Consider the following 19,603-nt stretch of genomic DNA (forward strand, 5'->3'; position numbering starts at 1 on the left):
AAACTTTAAAGTGGAACTCTGCCAATTTTGCTCCTCAAAGTCTGTTTACAAGTATCGGGGAACATGTCAAAAAAGATGTGGGATTGGAGACTTTCAGTTTGAAAATGAAAAAAATCTCAGAGCATACTGGCAGTGGTTGAATTGCATTGTGGGTACTGTAGGCTGCAGCTTTTGATAAGGAGGAAGAATGTTTGGAATTGAGCTACAGTGATGTCCATTCATCAGTTAATGATTCATTAACTATTTGATATAAATTAATGTGTTGTTTCAGCAAAAATGCCAAATATTCTCAACCTTCAGCTACTCAATGAGGGAATTTGCTACCTTTTATTGTCACATATGATAGTAAATTGAATATATCTGGGTTTTTCCCCCCCAGATTTAGCAATTAATAGAAAAATGCATTGCCGATTGATTGATTATGGAGCTGAATGTTACAAAAAATGGTTGCACTGTACTGGTTTTGATCTCTTATTTTCTCAAAATGAGTCTGACATTGCTGTAGGATTGCAATGCTAAATCAGTGGCACACTCTTCAAACACATATCCACGAATATATCCTGCCCTAACACTTTCTGTATTATTATGAAATGGTTAAGAATTCAGTGTAAGATGTGAGCGACCACCTGTTTGTATTTTGCTCTGAGAGTGTTGGATTAATATATTGGTGTTCATGGTGTGAGATAATAGTGCGAGGAAGACAGAAGGAGTGAGTGACTCAGCTGAGCATGGGGATAGGAGCGTAGGAGGCAGCAGGAAAAGTATGAGAGGGGTTTAGTGAACAGCTGTGCAATAGTTGTGTATTTGTGTGAGCGTGCACTTGCATGCATGCAGTCTCAGAATACCCACATGCATTACTAAATTACACGTTAGTCCTGCAATCAGATGCAAAGTTGCTGTGGCCGTCCTTTCTGCAATCTGTCACAGTTGCGCATGACATAGCTGGGCCATGAACGTCTTGGTAAATGACCTGCAAGTTAATTTTCTGTGGGTGATCAGCTCTGAGGAAAAGCTGGGCCGGAGTTGCCACCAAATGAAATAAGACCCCAACCTAATTTCATTATGTGTTCCATGGTATTGAGGCTTTATGTAACAGGGAATTCCAGCTACATAGTGAAATGGAAAAATTGTCTTATTTCAGCTGTGTGTGTGTGTGTGTGTGTGTGTCTGTGTGTGTGTTGAGTAGCCTACATTCAGTCTGTGCAAGATATTAGATTGGCTTCCACTTATATTCATATCGGCTGCCTGGAAAGTTCGTCATATAGTGGCTGTCGTTTGCATGCGCAGTTCTAGCTTTTGTATTTTGAATTGTTTAGTTTGATATTAAATCAGCTGTGGAGTTTCTAAGGTGCACATGTATTTATTCTTTCTCTAAATCCTTCAGTCAAATCAAGTCTAGCAATGAAAACAATAATAACACTCTTTATGCCTGCTGCTCATGATAATTTAGTATTCACAGTCAACATGCAGCGCATACTGCACAAGCTCCCCATACTTGATCTTCAATCCTTCACCATAGTCCCCGCGCCGGACATTAGTGGTTCAAGATTGATATTTCTCTTTTAAAGCAGGACAGCAGATAAAGTGCAGTGAGTCTGTGGTGAATTTGTGCTGTAGCTGCAGCTTATGGTTTCCATAATTACATGGTGCATGTCTCCCATAAGAGTTTACTGAGCCCCTGCCCTAAACAGGAGAATGTGGCCCTTGACCACAAAACTGCAGGCATTTAGAGGTCCGACCAGGAACTCTGTTTACCTGGCAAGTAGAAGAAATCAGAGGGACATCTTGGGTTTACATACTCACAGATGATCACTCACTTTTGGTTTTATTTCCATCTCTGTCTTCATTACAAAATTGTCATCACGTTCGTTACCATCATGATTGGTTGTGATGGGTGATTTGTCTTTTTAGTTGCTCGATGAAGAGAAGTGTATTCAAAGGGAGTTGGGATACATTTTCAGTGAGATTCAGACCCATATCTCTGTTATTGTTTTTGACTCACGCTTCCAGTGCCCCATGAGGTTTGAAGCAGTATGGTTGACTGTGCATCATAGCCAGGCCGTTATTTACTTGAGGTTCAAAGAAAGACATACTATCTGCTCTCTAACACATAATGACGTTGTCAGGATTGACTGCTGATATTCAACTTGTCAGCATAAATCACTGTCAGGTGACTGTGAATGATAAAGAGACATGCTGTCATAACAAACCCTAAAGAAAATACACGTTTCCTGTTGCTGAAGTTTGGGGGCTTCGGTTCATCTTCAAAGTATTAGCAATTATTTGTATTCCATAAAAAAAAAGTTAGATGAGCAGAAGACAGAAATTGAGTAGGAGAGAAAAAGAAAGGGAGCGCTCGGGGGTGTAGTGCATGTGAAAAGCAGCTGGAGAGGAGGTTTACGTGGCAAGTGGAAACCATGTCAGTGTTGCGCACAGGCCGTGGGAGTGTGTTTATGTGTGCAGACTTGCTGTCTTTATTTGAGCTGCAGGTCTCTGGGGACCGACAGGGTGTCTGTGCGTGCATGGGGTTGTGTCTGCGTGGGTGTTTACACACCGTATGTGGGTATGCATACTTATGAGCATGCTTGTAGGTGGGGGAGAAAGGGTTAATCTGTTAACAAGTCAGATGGTGGGTGGGTCAAGAGGTCTGTGTGTTTGTTTGTATTTGCAGATGGATACGATTTCAAACTGGGATAGGAAGTCATTAAGGCAAATGAGCACTTCCAAATCACTTGAACAACTGTCGTGTTTCTTAATGAACAGCTATCGAACACTGGGCCTTTTATGGATCCCCCCCCCCTTTCTAGACTAATGCACAATGATGAGTCTCCCAGTGAAAGATTCATTTTGTGCATTAACCCAAATTTAAATCAAGTGTTGCATTTTGCGCTTTTTGTTATTTTTTGTTGTTGTAGATGTTGTTAAAAGTCTGAAATAGTGCTTTTCATTTACTGCACACAGCATTAACATCAGCATAGAAATGTTTTGGCTTACCATTAAACTCTGGCTGTGTCAAAGCTCCACCTCCTCCAGCACAGAGCATATCCAATACAGGCCGCTCTGTTTCTGATAAGTGACCATTTGTCCCAGTGGACTCCCACCCTGGAGGCAGAGCTTAAGCTTCTTGCTGAAAACACAGTGTTCGAGGCAGAATCTGCTCTGTTTGAGAGTGAGATCACAAATTTGTAATTTATTTGTGATTTTCAGTAAAGTCGGGGAATACGTTATGCTCCTTTTCCTTCATGTGCGAGTTGTCAAGTGGTGAAGGCGTCAGAGTTTCTACTGGAAAACCTGATGAAGTGTAGGATTGGTTTGAAGTCCCTCTCATTAATTTAGCGGTTTGAATCTGATTCCAGTCCTTTTTGGAAACGGTCTGTATTAGCAAGATCCAGTGCAACGGTCTGTACTGTAGTTAAAGGTTCCCTGTGGAGATTCTTACCTCTAGTAGCACTGTGGAGCGAGTTTTTATGAGTGGGTCCCTGTTTTGTTGTTTTCATGTTTATGCACACACACAAAAAAACAGGCTCCATGATGCATAGTCCTGCAGTGGGTTCATGTATTTCATTGACTGGTTGTGGTTATGTTTCACAACATGTTTCGCAATGTGCGAGTAAAGGCAAGAAAGAAGACTCCTCTGCAAAAAACTTGAATGTAAACAATGTAAATATCTAACTATCTTGCTAGTGTTTTTTTTAAAGAAGGAGGCACCTCATGCATTTTGGTGAGAAACAACACATGTACTTTGATTGTTTGCAAGAAACTGCACAGTGGACCTTTAAGTAGTTGGAAGTCTGTCTCATCTATCCAATGCAACTTCTGCACTAGTGGTACTGTTTAAGTAACATTTACATGTTTATGTCGGCCTTTAATATACAGAGAAAATCTGCAGATCATATGAAGATAATTATGATATTTAGAAGTTTTTAGCTGCAATGTGAAGGCTGTCTTACTGTATGATGATTTTGGGGGAATGTTTCTGTACTATTTATTTGTGGTCTGCCCCTTCTCCCTCAGGGCCACATACTGATTCAATGACATGAGTACATCTGTACTACATTGAACAGCAGTTCTGTGTCCCTTTCTAATCCAGCTGCACATCTGCTGCTGATGAGCCAAACAAAGGCATTGCACTTTGCCAGATTTTACTCCTCTCAACCCAGTTCTGCTCTCATAAAGTTACCCCATGGGTTCAAAATGTGGCACTAAAACACGAAGGCCAGTGCCAACTATGCTATCAACCAAAAAGCTTGATCCCTGAAAAATGTTTCACAAGGAAAATATCCTTGGGTATGAAGGGGTTAGACTAGACTCCCTGGTTTCCTCCTCTTGGTGATGAATTATTGCAAAGTTCCCAACTGTCATCATCTTTGGATGGAGCTGATGACGGGTAAGTGGGGGTGGGGTTGGGGGTTGGATGGAGTTAGGACGTCTGGGAGTGCAAGGGTGGGAGCAGGAAGCACATGTATAAATCTGAGTGAGGAGAGATAAACAAAGCGAGTGGCTAATAGCTGTATGAGATGCGAGCCAAGAAGAAAATGCTTTTCGAAGCTCATAAATGCTTTTGGTCGTCACTGTTCATATACATACAAAAACACACGTGGATTTTATAGCAGCAGTTGTCAGCTATTTTCTCAGACCTACCACAAAACCTTAACAAATGCACTTTAGTAGCCCTTTATTTACAGTCAGTAAACTTAATCCAAATGTGTTTATTTAAATATAAAAACTGGATATTTGTTATGCATTTGAACTGTCTGTTAAAGCCGGGGTAGGCAGGATTTTTTGGCGTCATTGGATAAAACTTCCACAACGGTTTTAAAGCATTCATGTCGTCTGGGAGGACTGCTGCACTTTTTCTTGGCTCTGTTTTTAGATTTAAGAACATTTGGCCCGTGTGGGTAGACTTGAGCCAATCACAGGTCTTTTTGCTCAGATCAGCTGAGAAGAAAGTCGGTAGCAACAGAAGGAGATAGTGGCACAGTGGGTAAGGAGACAGACTTTAACTCGGGAGAGTGGTGTTTAAATCCTGTGTGAAGCTGCAAGAAAATATGAACTTTCAGCTAGATTATTTCCTTGCTCGTCTGGTGGAATGGGGATTAGGACAGAGAGAGGAGAGGAGAGGGATTAGCTGCAGAACGAGGGATGTATTTTCTACCTACTCAAGTTTAAAGGTACATTTGGTAAAGTTTGCATTAATACAAGTATTATTTATGATAGAGGCTGGATGTTTCAACTGCTCATTCCTTACTTTCTGAATTAAAAGCTTTTTCCAATTACAATTCCAGGCACTTAAATATCATATTTAGCTGCTTGCTTCCAAATACTTTTCATGCATTTTTCAGCTGCCTTTGTATGTTGATGTATGCTGCATGCATTTTTAATGAAATTGTCATTTCTATTTTTTTCAGACTAGTTGATTTATAATCCTTCCATGTGCCTTGTGATGTATTACTCTTCTTGCACACCTTTTTTCTTCAGGGAGTGAGTGATAGCAGTGCTGAAACTTTATTGAAGTGCTACATTTAGCTGAAACCTTGATTTATAAAGCTCATTCTATATTCAGCTCTCTTTGCACAAAGTTCATTTGAAATTAGACCCATCCTGTCCGAGGCTGCTTCACCTCATTTTTCTCACACATGTTCTCCTTGTTCAGGCTCTGTCTTCCTGCTGTTGCAAAACATTTCATTTCCTGAATGAGGCTGAAATATTAGCTTTTGTGTTTCCAGACCTATTGACTTTGCTGACAAAGTCTTTACTCACTCTCAGATTGACTGTTCTCTCGCAGCAGTAGTTAACAGCTACGTTTACATCATTTGACATAGATTATGGTTTCACGAGATCATGACCTGTTGAGTTTTATGTCCATCTGTTGAGAAATTATGTTCTTGACAAGTGTGTGTTTTCTTTTTCTTTTTTTAATGAAACAATGTCCAAGTTTCAAGATACTTAAATCTGAGTTCCTAACAGGTCATTACTTTATTTCAAGGCCAAATTCAGCATTAGGTAGGCAAAGCTGCACAATAAATCCACAGGGTTGCTTTTGTGGGAAAATTACTGGTCATGAAAAAGTAAAGAGGAGTTAATTTAAAAATTACTCTTGGTAAAGGTACTGCATGCTAATAAATCGGTATATCTAGACAAACCAACACCCGTACAAGATAGCTGGGAACTTGATTTAAACACACCCAGATTCCATTACTGTTTTCCCCATAGCTTTACTATCTCTGCAGTCTGTAAAATTTGTGATAGGTGATAGATACAATTTAATAAACAGTATGGTAGAAAAAGACATAATAGAAGATATACTATAAATAAAACACAAGTATTGACTTAAAATTAAGTATTCAAATATCCATCCATCCATTATCTAAACACCGCTTAATCCTCACTAGGGTCGCGGGGGGGCTGGAGTCTATCCCAGCCGACGTAGGGTGAAGGCAGGGGACACCCTGGACAGGTCACCAGTCTATCACAGGGCTACACTTCGAGACAGACAACTAAGCACACTCACATGTATTCAAGTATGTAATTGTAATTATGACATTGTTTATAATTGGCTAAAGTCCTGTTAGTAATTGCAACAGTCACATCTACAACAGATTCCAGGTTTTTAAAAGTTTTGTAAAAATAGATTATCAAAGAAATTCAATTGCTTTTTTTCATTTTTAATGATTTCTACCATTATAGCTGTGTCATACTGCACAGAAGGCATCTTTGATTCGCTCTGCTTCTAGCCACGGTTGTGGTGTTTCCGTAGATATTCAGGACTTTTTCTTGACAAAAGAACCCACAGCGAGCACAAATGAGGCGGGAGCAACAAACGGACCAGAAACTGCTTGGCATTCAGAAGGATAATACTGTCAAAAGAAATAAAAATATATGAATATAAAAGAAAAATCACTGTTTGCTGTAAATACAGTCATTGCTGTCATATCTTACATTGAAGAACAACAAGGCAATATTGAAGTAATGCTCTTTCCATTGTTTCTGCACCCAACTTTGTGGTTAGATGAAACATCTTGCATAAATAACGTGAAGCTCCATAAACCACAGGCCGACCACAGTATTTCCAGTGTCAGACTCTTTGGCAGTTTTGACATGAGAGATGCTAATGGTGCTGAGTTCATTTTGGTGAGTTATTAGCTCCTTGACATTTCAAATGGAGTTCCTGAATTGAATGCAAAACTTTATCCAGATTTAGAGAAATGTTAATCTCTAGTCTGGGGGGACTGTCGCCAAGTCAGCTCTTTGGAGAAATGGCAGCTTAATCCAGACCTTTTCAATCATTCCTTATCTAAGCCTCAAGTCTTCAGTTTCTTGGACGGAAATGTTCTTAGTTTCCATCCACGGGATAAAACAGAGGTACTCTTTCCACAAACTGTGTTTACCACATTTATTGTATTTGGATTTGCTTACCTCTTTTCTTCTTTTTTGTTTCAATATTTTGCTGGAAATATTTGCTGATTGTGTGAATCAAAAGCTCACATACTTAAGCTAACTCTACATTAACCGATGGCCGTTAGTGAAAGCAGAATTTGGATGAGTGTGACCATGAACAGAGATTGTAATCTTAACAGTCTCTGGAGATCTTTTCTGGTTATTAAGTCACACCATAAAAGTACATATCTGCTGTGGAAGTAGTACGAGGGTAAACAGATATAAAGCGTTCAGACAGTAGCTCCTTCTGTTTGCAGCTTTGAACTCAGTGGTCAGTAGAAGCTCTTGCTAATGTGTGAACTGAACGTCAGCTGGTTTGTGTCTGGATTCCAGCTGACACTTGTTAGATCTGCTTTAGTTTCTTCAGCTATGCTTGTTTTAAGGATTTTTCATGATTAAGGCTTCAGCCGGGCTCAGTTAATGTAGCCCTACTCTTGTGGGGGGGAAAAAATGTTGTGGATGTTGGTAAAGTACTGCGCACTATACATTCTTTAAATGCCTTCATAAACAAAAAACATCTGTTTTTTTTCTCTTTCCTGTTAGTTAGGAAACCAAAATCTGGTGAAAGGATGGATACTGACCCAGTTAGGAGAGCAGCCACAAGCTAAATGAAAAAACTAAGTCACTGCTGGTGTTTATATGGTTAACTCAGTGAAGTAGAGAAAGAAAGATTTCCATTGGCTGGGCTGCACGCTGCAGTCAGAGCTCTAGTGTTTCATGGAGACAGAGGGCCATCCCTCTGAGCACAGCTCCAGCCCCTTCATCTGGTTCTATTTAAGGCCCCTAGTGCCGACTCTTATGATTGGCGTACACAACCCCCTACTCTTCCTCCAGCTCCAGCCCCATCTGAGGAGAAGGAGGCTTTTTAGCAGATGTTTTATTTTCTAAGGGAAACCATTTCTTTCTCCCACTCTACTGTCCTGTCCTCAGCTGGCTTTAGCTCACTTTTCTGTCACTGCTACACCTCTATTTGCTTTCTCGTAGCTGCTCCTCTGTAAACCGTGTTCATGTGTCTACGTGTATCTACTGACCCGTACTCAGCTTTGTTCGACAGTGAGGATGAGGTGCCTTCAGTGAAACAGAATGGATTTTCTGCTCTTGACTGCTTGATCCTTTACTTTTTGGAAGGAGGTTCTTTTCCTAGACTTTCAGCATCTCCATTGCCCTTGATGTTGGGCTGGAGAGGGATGCAGCTCTATGGCTAGACTCTGGGGAAGATGCACTGAACCCTGTGAATATTGTGATTGGCTGAGCTCTACAGACAAAGTGGCCTATGGCACAGCGAGTGCCCAACAGTCGTTCTCGTGGACCTATGGCTGGCAGCTGGCTGACAGCATGTTTTTTTCCATCAACTCCAGGTCTGGATGGTTCGGACCCCATGCTCCTGGAACAATATGTGGTGGTGGCCAATTATGAGAAACAAGAGCCTGCAGAAATCAGTCTTCAAGCAGGCGAGGTGGTCGACGTCATTGAGAAGAGTGAAAGTGGTGAGTAATCAAAACAAATGCACAACTAAGACATACTGAGCAGGAATGACCTGTGTATTTCAGACACAAACTGGAACATTCATGATTCAGTCCGTAGTTCCTCAAACATTCTGCCCTTTTCCCTCACTCAACCCTTTCACCTCCTTTGTCCAAAGCTTGCTAGCTGTTACTCAGCCCCATCTGGAGGCTCGCTTTGGCCTGCAGTCAGCCCTGTTTTTTCCCACTGTTGGTTTAGGCTGGGGGCCAGAATGTTGCCTCTAGCAAGAGGAATGTCTTCCAGACTCATATTAATTATTCCACCTCACTTTAATGGAAAGCCAGCAAGACATGCCGGATTTACAAATGCCAGCTGCAGAGAGTCCTTAGTCAGCTGTTTAACCTCTGGAAAGAGCTAGCAGACAAGACCAAGATTGTGTTTGAGGGTTTGTGTCATTCAGTTTGACAATATTGCATGTTTAATGAGTATTTAGCTGAGACAACTTCACGCTATTCAATATGCAGTAAATTATATCTATTGTGGGTGGAAGAGGACTCAAGTAGGCTTTAATTTTTTTTCTCCAAAAATACATTAACTGAAATACAATATGTAATAAACATATTTGCGAAACAGAAAATAAATACTCATATAATTGTCACCCAAGTCTAAGCACCTGTCTGAAGCACATTTCTTTAAGGAAATTTATCATATAGAGCACTAGAGTGACTGGAGAGCTATAGGCCCAGTAACAAGGTCTGACGTTCAGCTTTAATGGTGTGCTGAGACAGTAAAACAGTAATGGGACTCATGTGTTCTACAGAGGGAGGACGGGTAAAGAGAGATGGAGGAGGAAACAGTGACCAGGAAGGCAATTGGACTTGGGTTTCACGATGGGTGTGAGTGCCACACTGGCCTTAAGGAAGAGGGTCCATAGAGTGAGATCGCTTTGAAGTGTCACGTGTCCTGCCTTCGGGTTCATGTATTTGTTTTCACTCCCTGCTCCAGTAGGATTTCAACCCAATGGGGAGCCACAGTGAGGCGGATATTCCAACACCTTGAAGTCCTTTTATCGGGGGCCTTATATGAGTGCTTTCCTCCGTGAATTTGAACTGCATGGTTCTGTGCTTTTAAGTAGAGGCCCCTTCACGTTTGCATTTCAGCTGACCACTGTGCAGATGTATGGTGGTTGATCTGCGTGCACTTCTCATTGAGGTTTGTGATTTTGTTGGTTTCTGTGGTATTGCTGTAATGTCGTTTTATATTCTTATTGCTTTCTTTCATCATTTTCTCTGATGCAGGCTATATTTTGTTGCCACTTTCACTTCAGCTCATTCATTCATTTGATATCTCATGAATTTCCAAAGAGAAAAACAGTAAACCAGGCTTTTTCAAAGACATCCTAAGGCTACTTGACAGCTTTATTACACATTGACACTTTCACAGAGATCTGAAATAAATACAACCCCCCCCTCCCTCCGCTCACATTTTGCTGTGCAGACTGTTTCCAGCAGCACAGCTAGCATTTAGCGGAAATCTCAACACCTCCTGCAATGGAAGTCGGCTAAAGCTGGTCCATTTGGCTGGGTGACATCAGTCCGTATCCCTTTGCCAGTACTAACAAGACCAGGTGTGTGCTAAGATGATTTCAGAGCTCATTTGATTTAGCATCCATTCCTTTGCAGGATAAGTACAAACCCTTTAATGATTTCTGACAGATTGATCTCTGTAGTACAGAGCTACGTAGTGAATATGCTGAGTTAGAAGCACTAAAAGTGTCTGCTGCATTTGTTATGATAAAAAGGGCCGTATGGATTTTCAAGCCTTGCAGATTTGAAACAGCATGGGTCCCCCTGCAGAGTCTTTGGATGAACTGAGTGGAAAATATCTGTATTCTGTCATACTGCCACATAGTATTGTATCTGCATTGTATGTCTGATTGATTTTGTATGAGATTTTTGTATAAAGGTGTGAGAGTATAGGAGTATAACAGAGACTGATTTAGAAATGGAAAACTACAGCTCTATGTTGTTTTTTCAGTTCACCCAAGACCTTCAACAGAAGTCCTGCTGTTAAAGCTACTGTACCATAGACACTGGCTGTGACTGCTGCCCAGTGCAGTTATCGACTTTTCCTTACCTTGGATTAGATAATATATGCCTTTGACAGGGCAGTGAATCTAGGTCAGACCTATAAGCGAGCTCGGCTTTCTCCACTTTTCCAGCCTGCTGTCCCGAGCCAAGGAAGTATTTTCCGTTGCACTGGCTTCATGATACAGTTTGTGTCGTGGTCTTTGTTTCAGTTGGTGCAGCAGTTTATACTTATCTCCGGTTTGCTGGGTTTGAAGTAGGTGCAGTGGTAAATAAACAGGGTAAACCAATAAGTGCTTGAGGTTCCTTTGTAGCATTAAGTTTCTCTGGAATAGCACTCACAGAAGTTACTATTGATCGAATGGAGCACTATGGAAATGTTAGAAGTTGCAGTTTAGTTTTGTCAAAAACTGTGGATCAATCTAAATTTGTGCTATAATTACAAATGTTGTCCACATTCCTATTGCAGTAATTTTATTTGTCTATTTTATGAGAGTTTACCAGGGGAGATGCTGGCTCAAGAGGAGAGAGTAGTGCAGGGAGAAACTCGGGAGAAAATGGAAAAAGCAATTTCCTGCCAAAGTTAGTGGTTCAGAGAGGTTGGTTCATTATAATGGCTTAATGGATCCTCCAGGATGCCTCCTCAGTTTACACTATATTGGAGAGATGTTAACCAAAGCTAAGCTAGCAGCCTTGTTGGTCAGTTCAAATGCTCTGTATTCAGTGGTTTAAACTTTGCCCTTTAATTGAGCATGTAGGAAAGGAAAAAATAATTTGCAGGCACTTCTGGAAATATTGTATTTATTGCAGCCGGCTTGCCTCCACCTCAAAAGCAGTGTCAGGCATTTTGCCTTCAGTCCTGTGTGGACACAGTCAGGGTTCCATTCCAAAACTAGTTCAGCCTCTATGAATGATAATGTGCCAAATGAACTCCAGGAATGCCTTTCTGTTTCGGAGGGTCCAACTAACACCATCAGTCCCTCCATTTCCCCCAAGGCCCCCTGGCAACACCTATATACAGTATGTTTTGTATCTCTACCGCTCCTCCCAGCTTACATAAGCAGGGTGGAGTAAATGGAATTTCAGGAAGAGTCACTTTCCAAGAGAGTAATCTTGTGTAAAATTGGCCTTTCTGGCTTCACAAGCAACAATGATTTAATGTTGGACAATGCTTCATAGAGAAGCCGGAAAGAAAGGGGTATTCCTGCAGGTGATGTTGGACTGCCTGGCTGAAAGCCCATAGAGACTGCTGGCAGATTAAACAGATCTGGCCCTCAGCATGGCATGATTGATGTGCAGGATGTCGGTTGTATCGTCACATGGAAAAATGTACCAATACAGTAATATTTCTGCTGTCTTGTGTCCAAGCTGGAAGCAAGATGATCTCAGGGCTAAGCTCAGCAGGAGCTTGATGTTGAGAGAGGCGGATTCTTCTTCATCTAGTGTTCACTGCAAGAACAGAGACCCAATGTTTCTCTTAGAAGGATTATGCCAGTAAATTTTAATGCTATCTATAAAATTATATAGCAGTATTTAGGAAATGGCGAACATTCAAGATTCAGATAAATACTAGAGTGTAATCAACTTGTTTTTTGAACATTTTTTTACAAAACTTGCAGTCTCACAGTCTACTGCTTTGGTCCAAAATAAATGTCTCAACAACTGCTAGATGGATAGAACTGTAGTTTGGCGCCGATAGCCACGTGGTCCAAAGTGTCATCCAGAATGCCACCAGGAGGCTTCCAGTAAAATCCTTTACAATACGTGGATAGACCGCCATTAGCTTTGGCGTAGACCTTCATGTTCCCCTCAAGAAAAATCTCAACTGTTTATCTGGTGCCACCATAAACTCTAGTACTTGACTTCACGACCAAACACCTGCAAAACTAATTGTATCCCCTTCAGACAAATCTATAGTTCAAATCTAAGCATGCTAACATGGCAAATATAGTAAACGTCGTATTCGCTTATTATCTTTCAGCATTTTACCATTAGCATTTAGTTCAAAGCACCACGGTGCCTTAGCACAGCCTCATAGGGCTGCTTGCATGGATGTATACGCCTACGCTATCATGCAGACAACAAAAAAGAAGGAGAACATGACCTTGATAAAGCTAATTTACTGTGTATTTTGTTGAAGCCGGCAATCAACAGTATTTATTGTTTCTTCTGGGATGTGTTGCACAGATTACAGCTTATTAAAATGACAGTTGGCTTTCTTCTATAGCACCAAAACGTGTTCTATCGTAATACTCAATAAACAAGATAACTGCAATTATCTTGCAGATTTTATCTACGATGGTTCCTTCAAGTGTGACAGCATTATGTTTACTGCAATTTTTCTGTCTCTGATGTGCAGCAGTATAAACGGCAAGGTCAGTGTTGAGCTTCAGGGGCTGGCAGTGCTCAAACCTTCAGTTTTCCAATTTTGGTATGTGCAGTTTCAGCAAGACCATGTTTCCTTGTATAATGTAGGAAAAACCCTATAATTCTTGTCAACGAACCACCAAAGACATGATACAGAAAACGTGCCAAGTGTTAAATGTGTTTTTTAAGCAGAAGTTGCACCAGCAGATGGAAGACACATTATCCACTCAGAGTAATCGCCATCCTTCACATTCTTTCGGCCTAACATAGGAAGTACTAATGACCATCTCAAGAAATTGACCTTATCCTGTATTTTTAGATATGGAAACTCAGATGGGAGGTTCGTAACAGGCATTTTGAACATAGGTTTTTACTGCTTTATTTTCTTGCATCTTGTCACACAGGCGCTGAAGGTGAAAAACACGAGCGATAACAGGATTTAAGTGGCAGTAATAGTGGTAATAATAGTGTACAGAAATCAGTCTGTGGAGCCAAAATGGTGCCTCTCTTTCACTTAAGAATTGACCATTGAGTTGCGTTTTAAGGGGTGGGCTTTCAGACACTCAAGGACTGCTGTGTCTCCAAATCAGTGGAGCCTAGAGTGCACACAAGCCAGGGGCTACTGCTTCGTCGAGACCATGAGGGGATCCTTTCAGAGGCTGGGAGGGAGTGAAGGTTGTTCCTTAGGTCAACATTAGCTCTTGAAAGTCGTTTTGTGCTGTTCTTGCCCCCTCCTCCACGTACCAGAGCCACCCAGGTAATTGAAACCCAGTGTTTTATGAAAACTGGAAGTGTGTGTATTGGGCTGGATACCTTCCCCCTTGTGCTTTGATACAGGATCTACTGTTAATAAATACAGAAGCTGGAAATGAATGGGGTTTTCTCCTGCTCTACTCAACAGTGGTGTCAGATATCTGCAGGACTGCTGAGCCCCTGCATTCCTCATCATTTCAGGTTGTGAAAAAAAAAAAAACACCCTTTCCTCGTGCTGCTGAATCTGTGGTTCTCATATTCATGCTAGAACTCTTTTGTGAGGAGTTACTCCAAAGCACAAAGCAATGTTGATTTCAAATTTCATTACAGCCATAAGCCTGTTTGTGTTAACGATAAATTTGTAGGGATTACGGAGCATTGCAGTGTCGCATTGTGTTGTAAATGTCATTGCTTAAGAATTAGACTTGATTGATTGTGTTCATAGATTGCAGCATTGTTTCATGGGTTTTCCACTCACCTTAGGAAAAGACCGACATGGTATAAATCCAGTTACTTTGTTGCAGCTGAGAATCTGTTGTTGATTACAGTAAAAATGAAGCATGGGTCTTAAAGCTGATAGAGTTTCCAGATGTATGCGAGACAAATAGAGCTTAGAAATACTGTCTGCTCCTATTATACGTCTGCCCGCTGCATCTGCGCTTCCAGGAACGGAATATGCTATAGGTTAAGTAAAAGGACAGCTCCATAGAAGTTTGGAAGGGGCATCTGTTTACATATGTAATAGAGTCATATCTTTGTCGGTAGTCTTTTCATCTTGCATTTCTACATTTCTGCAAAACAGCTCAACTTACAGCACAGAGCTTTCTTATTCACTCAATGGAGTTTTGAAATATGTTCATCAAATTCAGTTAAAACAATGTGACTTTTTTGGTGGTGGTGGGGAAATGCTTATTATTCTCTTATTGGAGGAGAGATGAGAAAGCTGTAACTTATCTGTGTGTTCAATATGAAGCTACATCCATCAGCAGGTTAGCTTATGTCAGCCAAATGACTGGGAACAGGGGGAACAGCTAGACCGCCTCTGTCACCTCTAAAGCTTCCTAATTAACATGTGATAAGCTGCTTGGTTTAATCCATACCAAAACAAAATTGTTAAATGACAATTTGCCAGGCAACCAGTCGAGATCTGAGGACATTAAAAGATAAAATGTGAACTTTAGAGGTGCTGGGAGATGGATTTTGTTACTGCCGGCCAGTGCAAGCTTGCTGTTTCCTTGTGCTTCTTTGTTCTCGGCAAATCTAACCAGCGGCTGGCTGTATATGTAATGAACAGATTGACTTTTCATCTAACTCCCCAAATGTGAAACTGTTAAATCTGGATCTGTTTCTATCATGCTGTCTGAAATAGGCTGACAACATCGTTTTCTTTTAGTAAAAAGAGGAGATAATTGGGATGAAGCAGGCATTTACTTGCAGAGTTGTGCACCTCACAGCAGGCAGCTGAGGTACAAAATTAGTTACAACTCGCCCTTTGCTTAAAACGCTGACTTTGTCTTGGTGTCCTTGTAGTGCAAAACAGCACTGTTGTGGAGACAAACTCCTCTCTGAGGCTGTAACATTTGAGGCTCATGTCTGTGGTCCTGATCCTATAGTGTGAGGGTGTTATATGAGATCTCCACTGGAGGGTTGTGGGCTTAGCTATTGTCTTATGCAAACACTGACCCCAAAACGGTGAAGGTTACAAAACTAAACTCTGCTCAAACACTTTAAAAGCTTTTTTGATTTACTCAGGATGTTGACTAAGTAGCTATAATCGTATTATTGAATAATGTTTAGCAAAGTGTATTGCCAGTCAGCATTTGGCTGTCTTCTTTTTTTCCTTTGTGGTTAAAACTGTGCAGCAGCTTTCCAAGATTTTTTAAAACTTTTTTTATAGCGAGGCAGTAAGACATGGAGAAAAACAGGTTGTGATACAGACTGATCAAAGACAACAAGAGATGATACACAAGCAACATTAAAGATGCAGGTGTAGCTTAGTAATGTACGTCTGCTTTCTTTGTTGTGGGAACCAAAACAGCCGATGAATCAGAATCAGACAAACGTGCAGATAGGTGCACTCGTACAAAACTCACTCACGCGTATTTCCAGACATAAGGTATGCTTCCGTCATTCGTTTCTCCCACATCTGTACAGTTAATCGGAAGCGAGGAGGAGAGAGAGCGCACATTACTCTCTTAATCTCCTTTCCATTATCAGCCATTTCACCTTTCAGCAGCTGAATCCACCTCTTCATTCATTCACCCTGCAGGAGTTTTACTTTCTCACTGCTGCTTTTCAATAATGCAAGCTCATTTTGCATTTTTGTCATGCTACAATTAATCCTTTGTCTGATAGCAGAGTCTACAAACTTACAATCTGTTTGGTATTAAAATCTCTATAGTCTGAGATTTTAATACCCAACCGGTTGAAGCCTTCTAGGTCATACTGCGGTAACATGAAGCTTAACAAATTTCAGAAAAGCATGCCGACTTACCAGTATGATTTCATCGAAATGTTAGTCATTGTGTAATACTGCAAAATTGCTGTCTTGGCAGGAGGAGACCCACAAAACAGCTGTTTCTTTTGTAATGACCGCAGCTGAAGGTTTGTGTTCAGGCGGTGCAAATGATAACCCTGTCAAGAATGAAGTTGTCCAAAAGTGAAGAATCACATTTGCCACCTAGCCTTTATGGAATGAAGAAATTCCAGAAGAGTTATCACAACATAAAACATGTTATGTGGCGGTGATAGGTCGTTTCATTTGAAATCCAAAACCCTAAGCTTTACATATAGATTGAATGAGTTCATGTCCACCACATGGTTTCTGAAAGCTGTCATTTTGTGTTGCCGGTACACATCAACTATGTAGCAGTCACTCTGTGAAAGTGTTGAAAGACGCCAAACAGTGTTTTCTTTCCCTACATTTCATGTAATTGCAACCTGTCTGATATAAACCTGCAATAGCCAGGAAATCAGCACTTGCGTAATGTGTGTGCACTTTTGGTTTACTTTTATTGCTTCTTTTGAGGTTCAGTGAGCTTAGCCTAAGCACCTGCCATATGGAAGGATGGTTGAAAAATACAGGGGAAAGCCGCCCTAGCCATCACTAACAACACTTATTTACTCAGGCCTTTTATAGCAGCAGCATGTCTTTGTGCAGTATGTATATTCCGACTTACAGCTAAGTGCTCACAATTAAAGTACATCCCTACACTCTATTCTTATATTTGCTTTCATTTGCATCCTGTGTCAGTTTGCTAAAGTGAACATGACATTTACCTTCCGCTGAAATGTCAGTGTGAAAATGGCAATTTGCAAACGTGGGTTTATTTTTTATTTTTTTGTCTTTACTGAGTTAACCCCAGACTTTCTTTCTCCTTCCAAGCAGACCTCTCTGTATAATGGTTGATTCAGTTTAATGTACCATTAATAGTTGATATTGCCCTTCGCTGGCCATTAAACACAACGCATGAGATGCATTTAAACGTTTCAAAGACTTAATGAACTATTGCAAAATTTTGCCGCAATTAATTCAATTTAAAATGATGATGTCCTCGTAATTAATGTCAAATTAGATATAATACTTGAATCTTCTCACAAGCGTTTAATTCCACTGAATAAAGAAAAGAATCTGAATTTTAAGTCCTTCAGATGGTTGTAGATACCATTTTGTGCTTTTTGTGGCTCGCAGTCTCGGCCTGATTTATTGGCGTGGGCTTTTGTTCAAGCCAAAGCTTTGGTGCAAAGACTGAGCACATTACATGGCTTGTTATGTCCCTGAGCCCTAGCCAGGAGTGTGCTCAGAGCCAAACAACATCCTCCTATCTGGCCCCACCCTAACTCTATGCAAAATAGCCCCACTGTACAGCTGATCAAGTTTTTGTTTTTTTCTTTTTCTCGCTGTTATTGTGTAGTCATCAATTAAATGAATCATCCTTGACATGAATCACAGAGATTGCATGCGTAAGTTCCAAAAAGGCCTGGAAAGATTTTGTCTGTTATTGCTTCCACTGAGAAACTCTTGCATTAGTCTGTCAGCAGGGTATCTGTAGTTCTTCTAGATTCCAGTTTAATTTGGTGGACAGATGGCCAGGGAATCAATTTGATTCAGTTATGTTCGTCATCAGAAATTGGGATTGCCAGCATTAAACAGTTAGTGAGTCTTTGTAACTATACATGAAATAGCCGGAACCTGATTCCCAATCCTACGGTCGTCTTAGCAGCAATCATTAAGTTGTAATGACAGCTATGATGTTTTTGACTTCAGCAGCAGGTTGAGTAGTTGCTCATTGTTGGCAGAGGTTTGCATCTCCATTCTGGTTTGTTTTGCTGTTACACAAAATGCCACGATGCAGCAGATGTGATGTTTTGTATATTGTCAATTTCAAACAGAGGAAGTCCTCAACACTGATGAAAGGGGGAATCCCTGTGTACCGTCCTGTCTACCTAGAACACAGCATGTAACCACTTCTGATCCATAGAGGCCTTTAATTACTACCTGTCTAATTGCTATGCATGCCCGCAAAAATTAAGAACGTAATTACAACACGTTTCACACTGTTTTTGCTTTTATTTCCTTATTAGCATCCTATAATTTCGCGTTGTCCTTTGCCAGATCACTAATTAACCAATACATCTTCCTTCTGCTGCGACCATAATACATTCTGCCTCTTTTTATTAACCGTGTGCAACTAAACTGCCTCATAACACAACACTTCTGAAGAAAAATGTACACCAGAGGACTGGACCAGCTGTGAAAGTGTCATGGAACACTCCTATGGTCTTTATGGGTTGTCCAGACAGCTGTCAGCCATATTGTACTCCTGTTACCACAACAAATAGCGTGTGTGTGTGTCTGTGTGTGTGTGGCATACCACATATAGGACAGCTTTTCTGCCAAATTTGTCACCCAGGTCTTTCGCAAAGCGTTTACACAGCCTTCCAAATGTGGGGTGACTTTTTTCCAATATGGTGAAAAGAAGTGGCTGATTTAGTGTCGGTTGAAAATGTTCTGATGAGCGCATATATGGACTCACACAGATCACCCTATCTACTCGCTTGATTCAGGTCCAATTTTAAACTGAAATACCTCCAGCTGAGGTATTTTTCCTATAGAGCAATGCTGTCATACCCTGAAGAACCAATTCAAATCAGCTGCAACGCTGCAAACAGATATTTTTCAGAACCTCAACAGTGTCCTGCCCACTGAAATCATGACTGATCCTGATGAAACCCAGGCCAAACAAGACCTTGTCACGAGCGGAGCCACGGCCAGGCGATGCTCCCTCTGATGTTCTTGGCCCTGACCGCGGTTATAGATTCTGCTGGCAACGCAGTCAGGTTCCTCATGTTCATGTTCATTTGTAGCTCATCCCTGTGATTTGAGATATTTTATCAAATAAGGGCTCAAACACTAAAACAAAGATGAAGTGATTCAGCGGGGTTATAAGCCAGACTAGAAGATCTATGTTCACATCAGTACATGTCATCTGTGT

At 40.9% G+C, this 19,603-nt stretch overlaps 1 protein-coding gene across 3 annotated transcripts in view; it reads left to right on the forward strand.

The window, feature by feature from the left end:
- The window catches only part of LOC103360890 (SH3 and PX domain-containing protein 2A), a 52,611-nt gene that overhangs the window by 22,407 nt on the left and 10,601 nt on the right, over positions 1–19,603 (forward strand). For all 3 annotated transcript variants that reach the window (XM_008286817.1, XM_008286818.1, XM_008286819.1), the window contains one exon: positions 8,796–8,924. In XM_008286817.1, coding sequence (XP_008285039.1) covers positions 8,796–8,924 — 129 coding nt within the window. The remainder of the gene's footprint in view (positions 1–8,795; positions 8,925–19,603) is intronic.

The sequence above is a fragment of the Stegastes partitus genome, unplaced genomic scaffold (genome assembly GCF_000690725.1).
Source record: "Stegastes partitus isolate 25-593 unplaced genomic scaffold, Stegastes_partitus-1.0.2 Scaffold471, whole genome shotgun sequence".
Classification (NCBI taxonomy): domain Eukaryota; kingdom Metazoa; phylum Chordata; class Actinopteri; family Pomacentridae; genus Stegastes; species Stegastes partitus.